This window comes from Euphorbia lathyris, chromosome 2, assembly GCF_963576675.1.
Source record: "Euphorbia lathyris chromosome 2, ddEupLath1.1, whole genome shotgun sequence".
Lineage (NCBI taxonomy): Eukaryota > Viridiplantae > Streptophyta > Magnoliopsida > Malpighiales > Euphorbiaceae > Euphorbia > Euphorbia lathyris.
Window position 1 is genome coordinate 103,819,756 of NC_088911.1, and position 8,975 is coordinate 103,828,730.

Sequence of the window (8,975 nt, forward strand, 5' to 3'; positions counted from 1 at the left end):
ACAGAAGCCTTCGAACTTGTGCACTCAAGGTCGAAGATAATAGAACAGCAAAAGGTTATTTTAAGTGCCCAGAAAGTTTGATTAAAGAGGAATATCGAAAAAACTGTGTGTTCAAGAAACTGGAAACTCATGTATTTATAGCCTTCTGAAATAAGAACGTTGGAACGTTCACTTACACGTTAGAAGGTGGAGTAAGACCAGGAGAAAAATAAGGTTCCGTTTTTGACTGATTAAAACGTTGAAGAAAAATTCAAACAAGTTAAAACGGATAGAAATAAAAATAAAATTCGGACCCAGTCGGGCGGGCGTCGCGCGAACGAGCGAGCGCGCGCGTGTGGTATATTTGCTAAAACCTTCTTAACACAATTTAAAGGCTTCTAAAGCCCAATTCTATATATACCCACTCAAAGGGTTGTTTGTTTCCCATGTGGGATTGTAAATGTGCTCTTGAGAGCAAAGAGGTTAATGACAAATATACCCACACTTTTAAAGCTATTTCTTATTCAACACTAAAGCCATTTTATCTAACAGAACCAACTTGATGCATTTTATCTACTAAGAAGATAAGAAGAAGTTGATTATATGCTTCAATGCCTATAGCAAGCCCCCCTCTAGACATCAGTGTTGATAACCATGGAGCCATAAATGAAATAACATTATATTGTACAACAGAAGCTGCAAACACCATTTGATGTTTTCTATTGGCAATCATCAGATTCACAACTTGCTTGCTTCAAATCTTGGTGCTTGTTCAAGTACAGAGTACTTATCTTGTCATCAAAAATTGATCTTATTGGCACAGGAGAAAATCCAGCATAATCACTGTCCGCCTTTTCCATGCATAACTCGGCAGTGTACTTGAAAAGTTCATGCTTTTTCACAATAGGTTGAGCCACATATTCCTCTAATGGCATCCACTGTATATGAAACAATTGAACACTTTAAATTAGATTTTCCAAATAACAGAATATGGGGAACGCTAGGAAGTTGGAACATAATGAAATCAGGGAAAGAAAAGTAGTGAAAGCATGAACATAGATAGTTTCAGCAATTGCTAGCCCTGCTTTGGAAAATTTAGGAGAAACATTGAAAACCCGTCCACAAGTGAAATAGCTAGGATTTACCTGTGCTGCTTCAATTTCTAGTTCTTGTGCCTCAATGTCAAAAGATATTGGGCGCAGCATGCACAGGAAGAATAAATCCGACTTCCCAAAGAATGAATTGTGCATTTGCCTGTCAGTCAAGGCCATTCGAATTTGAGGAAACAGTCAGGCAGTCTAAACTAAGTACTCAAAAATTATAAAAGTACAAGAGAATGAGAAATCAGTTATCATTATAACATTTTGGATTATAAAGAAAAAGATAACCATCTAATAGAATCCTATGAAGAAATGAGCTGCAGCACGAAAATCAATCAATTAATCCAACCCAAAATCGGAACACGCGAGTTCTTTTATGTCAATTGAACATTATTCTAACCATTTTGATTAATCAATACTATGTTGCACCAGGTCAATACACTTGTTGCATCCTCAATGGAGCTCAGCAACAATGGGAAAATATTTTAATGCATTGACATTATTCTAACCATTTTGATTAATCAATACTATGTTGCACCAGGTCAATACACTTGTTGCATCCTCAATGGAGCTCAGCAACAATGGGAAAATATTTTAATGCATCAAATGCAATATATGGCATTTGGGAACTTTGTCCATACTTCTAGAAGTTCAATACGACTCATGTTTAGCTAATTGAGTAATTTTTTTTTTCATAAGACCTGAACATCGGGGATACATGATTTACACGACAATAAATCACATGTCTTGACTTCCACAGTACTTGTGAAATTTACCTCCTAATTTTTTTATGTCTCAGCTGTGTATACTTAAGTTGTTACCGTAATCAATGTAGTCAATAGTAAACTTGTCTGGCCGTGTTTCGGCAATAACGTTACAGAACAATAATTATGATAAGGCTTGTGAGGGAAATCATCTTAATAAGAAAGAGACTGTAGTATTACCTAGCGTGGCTATATGTCAGGAATAAGCGGGCAAGAATAATTTACCCACCTGAATGCTAAAATTTCCTGAAACTGAGTATCAATCTGAACAATAAATTAATAATGGGTTAGAAGAGATCTGCTCTTGATAAACTAGATAAATGGAAAACATATATTAGTCTATCACTCACTCCTGTTTCTTCTTTTACTTCTCTCATAGCTGCCATGAAGATATCCTCCCCCTACATTTCAAAGAACTCATATAAGATTAAGTGAACTGATTTGTCAAACAATAAAGAACTCTTTAACAGACCCAGATACCTCTTCAACAACTCCAGTAGGGATTTTCCACACACCAGAGCCTTTTAATATGCCACTCTTTTCCTGGACAACAAGTAACTAGCAACCAAGACAGTTTATTCAAGGTCAGCAACATAATTGTCTGTGTGTATTTCAAAAACATATCAAGCTGGCGCACTAGTTACACTTTAACCTAGGTTAGGCAAAGCCTCGGGTTTAGTTGAATTCAACCCTAATAAACATATGCATAGGGCATCTCACATGTATATTCTGGCATCCAAAACAGTTGAAAACTTGAAATCATATTAGAACATCAACATAAAAGTGTGAATTGAACCTTAAGCTGTCATTACGTTATATATCCTTAAAAATCGATAGTGAACACAAAGAGAAAAAGAAAAGAAAAGATGGGGGAGAGAAAGAGAGAGAGAGAGAGACACCGTCAAGTTCTTGAAGAACTTACTGAGTAAATCCATAATAATTTAGAAAACAAAAACATCAAGTTAACTAATAGGAACCATAATTATGGAAGACATGAACATGATAAAAATTAAAAGAATATCCTTTGATTTGATGAGAATAGAAATTATAAAAACAGCATTAACATAACAATTAAAAACAAAAACAAAAACAAAAAAAATGGCAGAGCAAACATAGACATAAGTTGAGATTATAGAAAGTACCTCTCTTTTACCATTTAAGACAATACCACCGACACCAACTCTATGTGAAGCATTTGCAGGAATAGTGCTTACAGTTTGAGGAATCCAGTAAACAAGCATGAGGTAACTAGGTTCAGCGTGATGGTAGTAGAACCCTTCCTGTCATTAATACAAACAGTCACATATAGAAGTCAAGATCTTTTTCCTATTCCAATTTTGCAGAAGTAGCTGAAAGTGTTTGCTATTTCAACGAATATAACATGTTAGAGCAAATAATACCAATAACTATATTCATCACTCTATTTCAGATGAAGGAGAGTAATGACCTTAACTGCTGCTTGTACAAGATTCACGAGTTGAATTGGCAACCTAATCCAAATTCCCCTCTTCCCCTGCAAAAACAAACTAAATTTTATTCTGACCATGACAAGCAGCTATCAACTAATTCACATCTCACCACACAAACACAGAAAATATCCATTTTATCAAACAACTAGCTCATAAAAACCCTCAAAAAAGTTTTACAAGTATAGTAAGTACCTGTTGCTTCCAAACTGATATTGAATTTCTAAGCATGCAAAGAAAGATGTCAGGTTCCATAGGCTCCTTCATATCTACTATTACACCCCCAAAATCATCATTAGTTGCAGGAAGCAATGTCACTTGATTAAAACCATTTTCAATTGGTACAGAACTTCCTGAAACTGATACAGATCCAACCATAGTAGACTCCCGCAGAAACTATCTTCAATTCCTACATAAGAACACCATAAATTAAATCCCGATTACTAACCAATATCATCAAACTGGAAGCAAAATAACTTCCCCTAATTCTAAGATAAACACATTTAAGAATGAATTCCAATACTCCCAAGGTAGCCACGGCATCAAAATAAATAAAGATGTATAGTATAGAAGCAACAATGCAAAAATCATCGAACAATCTCATAAAAAAAAAAAAAAAAACAGTTGAAGCTGAAACTTGAGCAAAATGTTAGCCATTGAAGAGAAAGTGGGTATGCAACAGAATCACGGGGAGAAAATGACGAATCGAAAAAAAGAATTGGTCTGCATTCAAGATAATAATTTAAAGGAATTAGGTTTTGAGATCACAATAATTTCACTCACTGAGTAATGAATTTTGACTATCGAAGCTTGCTTGCTCGCGATTTGAAATGAAATGAGCAAGTTAGCTATTTATGGAGTATTTCTTATTGATTCGACCGGGAACATAAAACTCTGCGTTCAAGTGTATGATGACGTCACCCACTCACTCTTTCGCTGCGTCAGCTGGGACCCGCTTTAATTAGCCACCCTTATTACATCTTACGTGGCAACATCACAGTGAAGGGACCACGAACAGCTTCAAAGATTGGTAAAGTTTTATGGCCGCATATGTATACTAGTGAAATCCTGCCGATGCGCGGGTACGCTATAATAGATAAGAAAATCCGTACCAGACAATTATTGTGTTCGTATCGTATCATTTCGGGTTCGTATTAAAAAGAGTAAATTCAAATCCAATTTAAAAAATTTCATATCACAATCGTGTTAATCTATTCGAATTAGTTGTATCGTATTTTCGGATTACATGTATTTTATTATGCATATATATTAATTTGTTAAAACTAACCATCTAAAAATCCGATAATATCATGTTAGAAGGTCATGTAATGTGTTTATAACAATTTAAGAGATTCGAATCATATTTTCAAATAATAATTATAATTTTATTATCTTTATTAATAAATTGACATATAAAAACACAAGATAATATAACAATAATATTAAATATTTGTGTCATTTCGTGTCGTGTAATCGCGTCGTGTGTACTTTTGTCACCTCTAAATATCCCTATTTGTCAAATAGTTGTTAGCTAATAGCTCATTATATTAGCGGTTAGCTGATTACCTTTTTGGTTAGCTAACTTGACTAGCTGATTGTGTAAACTTGTTTGATAAAACTTAGTTGATTGTTAATAGTTGTTTATGTAAATTGACAAATAAGAACATAATAAAGTCTTTATTTGGGATTGGATGTAATAAATAGGGGTAAAAATGTCATTTAAAAGAGATGTAGCAATAAGCTAATTCAAAAAGCTCCTAAAATGAGTCTTTGCAAAATTAGTTTTTTTAAACCCAATAAGCTCTTTCAAACCTCACTCCACTAAACACCACTATTAGAGGTTTGACTAGTGAAAACCTCTAAAGCGGCTCAAACCTCTAATTTTGTCCCAAAAAGCTCTTTACCAAACAGGACCTATATAAGTCATTTTAAAATATTTTATATAAATTCAGAAATAAAATCAATATGGTTGGAGAATAGGCCTCGAAATGTTCAAAAACACATTAATACATTGAAAACCAAGATAAAAATTCAATAATTGCACCGAAAAATCAAACTATAAATTCTTGGAAAACTAGAACGACTTATATTAAAAAAAATATTTTCTAAAACGACTTATATAATGGACGAACAGAGTAATAAATATAATAAATGAGAGAAAATTGAAAATTTTAATGTTGATCTTTAAATAACTAACGTACAAAAGACGAATACAATAAAATGGAGATGTGGGAACTTTTGTGGTGGCCTTCGATAGCGGACGTCATCTGTGCAGGGAACAATCCCTAAGAAAACTCTGACGCTCAAGTCAATAAAAGTATAAAGAAAGATAAATAAAGAGAGCGCGTGTGAGAACAAACCTTGTAATTGGAGCTTAGCGGTTGTAATCAGGTCAGATCCATGCATGTGGATTTAGGTTATCCCATCGGGCTGGTTGTTTGAAGAGTTAGTGTATTGGGCTTTGTAGGCTTGGCCCATGTTCATTATCAAGTAGTCTCCTCCTTTGTGGAGCGCTTTAACGAACCATTGATGTGAGTTCCTTGCGAAATGCCTTCGGGGTGAGGATGATTCGATCTAGTGTCAAAACTTGGTGGAGACAATATATTCATTGGAGTGATGATGGCTGCTCGCACAAGTGTGTGGAGATACTTGGAAGACGCGTTTACATAACAAGGTGTAAATGTATTTAAGGAGTCATTCAAGGAATGATGCGGAAATGAATAAAGTGTCATTCCCAAAACGACGTGGGTAGGGTCATTCACAAAACGAAACAAAAATGTATAAAGTGTCGTTCATGGAACGATGTGGATATGGATTAAAGAGTCGTTCGCGGGGCGATGCGAAAATGAATAAAGTGTCGTTCGAGGAATGATGTGAAAGTGCATTGACGAGTCATTCGAGAGTGATGCGGAAAAGCATGAAAGGTGGCGTTGTTGAATGATGGTGGAGCGGCTCAGTGGCGGAGCCAGAGCTCAAAGTCCGGAGGGGCTCCATTGCATGAAGATTTTTTTTCTTAATAACGACTTAAGACTTTGATTCATAGTAGTCAAATCAAAATTTTCAAATTTTTGATAATATAAGGGTAAATTTGATCATAGTTGGAAACATTAAGGTACAAAACAATTGAGATTCAATATAGAGTAAGGATAAGGTGCAAAAATACTCTAATGTTATAATAAATATTGATATTTTTAAAGGAGAATGAGGTTTAAGAGAAAAAATTAAAATGAGATAAAAAAAGTGAAGAGAGAGAGATTCGAACATAGGACCTATTGGATGTACAAATTCATTTGATTATCACTACAACCAACTAGCAAACTTAGTTTTATATCATATAATCATATTCTACGTTATAAGTATTAATTTTAACTAGGCTTAATACATCATTTGCCCTTGAACTTGTCCAAAAAGCTTGATTGGCCCCCTGAACTTTCAAAGTGTCTTGATAGCCCCCTGAACTTGCATAAAATTTTCAGTTAGCCCCCTAAACTTGTACAAAATGTAATCAATTGATCACCCGATTATAAAAAAGTAAGTTAAATGTGAAATATGTATTGTACGAGTCTTAAAAAAAAGTAAAATGACCGAAATCGGGCTATATGGTTCTTAGATTAGAGAAGATAAGTTGTGTAGTTCATCAAGCAATAACTTCATTTTTAATCTATTTTTAAATTATGTAATAACATTCTAAGATGCGTGGAATACATCTTCCGTATTTAACTTACTTTTTTGCGACCGAGTGATCAATTGATTACATTTTACGCAAATTCAGGGGGCTAACTAAACATTTTATGAAAGTTGAGGAGGCTATCAAGACACTTTGAAAGTTCAGAGGGCCAATCAAGCTTTTTGGACAAATTCAAGAGGCAAATGATGTATTAAACCTTTTAACTATTTTGAAGGACTGCTCGGGACTGAACCATTGTTCGTCAAGGGTGTTCTGGAGGATCGGAGGATCGAGAGACCCTCCCTTACCCCCTAGCTCCGCCCCTGGAGTGGCTCCTTTGGTACTTGGGAGATAACTGTCTGGTATTTGAAAAGGTTAATAAGTCGTAATCATGATCTGACATTTTGAAAGTCAAATTATTTATTAAAGGGTACATTTTAACAACAGGCAAATTATAAGGTTAAATATAACGAAATTTAATGCTTATTTGTTTATTCTTTTTTAGCTTGTTTTTTTTTCACTCTAGGCAGTAGAATATAAGTATTATTAAGGTTGAGAAACAACTATGGGCATTGCAAGCTGAGACATATTTAAAACTATATTATTTCTTCAATTTGTTTGTGTCTCATACTTGACTTACTAATGATGTCCATATACAGGTATTACAAGCTGAGGCATATTCAAAGCTTCATAAGCATAAAAAATCTGAGGAAGCATTGAACAATGGACCCAATTTCAACATAAATTTTGTCATAATATTTTGGCCTCAATGCTTTTGCTAGGGGTGGGCACGGTTCGGTTAACCGATCCATTAGGTAAAAAAAAATTAACCGAACCGTTATCAACGGTTTTTTAACCATCCAAACCGAAACCGGTTCATATCAATCGGTTAACCATACAACCGGTTAATTATATATTAATTTTTTTAAAAAAATTGGTTATATTTATTAAACGGTTCGGTTAACCGTTAACCGCGGTTTTTGAAACTCTAACTCGAAACCGAAACCGAAACCGATACATATATATATATTTTTAACCATTAAGAAAACCACCAGTTCGGTTAACCGCTTTTTCCCGTTTGGATTACTGATTTGATAGGGTTTTTTACCCACCCCTAGCTTTTGCTAATTCCTAGGCGATACGAGCATGAAGTGACATGGCTATTGGCATGTTATTTTATTCATTCAGGCATTCATTTTGAGACATTGATACTTCCATATGGTTGACAGATTTGACGAGGCAGTGGCAAAGGCAGAACATGCATCTCGGTTGGATTCAAAGTGGCATTTTGCATGCCACTTCTTCTATGTTTAACTTGAATGAATGTGGCATTTTACTGCTCATTTATGAAGTTGAAAAGTAATCATGTTCTATGCGCACTTTTTTTAATCAATCTTGGTAGTGGCTCCCCATAACCAAAACTTTATGAATAAAACATTAAAGTGAGGCAATAGAGCATTTAATTGGCGAATGTTATGAGTTGAACAACTTATATGACTCAAAAGTTCATATTTCCTTATATATTCTCTACTCTGAGGGTTCTTGTTGGTCTTTGTATGTTTTAACAAATTCAAGTGTTTATTCCCTTTCTCTTCAGGTCTTAAGTATTGCAAACGGACGATATGCGCCATGTTGAGTATCATGGCAGCATGCAACAGATGCAAGCGTGTCTAAGCGTTTTGAAGACAGCTGTTTTTTTTATATGAATTGTGTATTTTTTTTAGACTAATTTTGTATAGAATCCAAAAACCTTTTAAATTGCTAGAATATTATACAACTAATTAGTCTAATTTTATACTTTTGGACTTATATTAATATATTTTAGTTTAATTATATTCATATTCATATTTAATATATATATATATATATATATGAATTATAAAATGAATATTCATTTAAATGTATTATTCAGTAAAAAACAACATAAACATTATATGCAGGAATTCCGTCAGGAATGTTGCTTTGTTACGGAATAAAGATTCCGACGTTTATTTCCGTC

The 8,975-nt window shown here is 34.2% G+C and overlaps 1 protein-coding gene across 1 annotated transcript; it reads right to left on the minus strand.

The window, feature by feature from the left end:
- Window positions 1-556: 556 nt before the first annotated feature.
- LOC136219255 (nudix hydrolase 10-like) lies at window positions 557-4,240 on the minus strand. The gene is made up of 9 exons (XM_066006580.1): window positions 4,093-4,240; window positions 3,505-3,718; window positions 3,291-3,356; window positions 2,986-3,123; window positions 2,324-2,401; window positions 2,194-2,244; window positions 2,073-2,107; window positions 1,125-1,233; window positions 557-917 (listed from the first exon to the last, which is right to left on the minus strand). The coding sequence occupies exons 2-9, from the start codon at window positions 3,685-3,687 to the stop codon at window positions 699-701; spliced, it is 879 nt and encodes a 292-aa protein (XP_065862652.1). The 5' UTR covers window positions 3,688-3,718; window positions 4,093-4,240; the 3' UTR covers window positions 557-698.
- Between the last annotated feature and the right edge of the window lie 4,735 nt (window positions 4,241-8,975).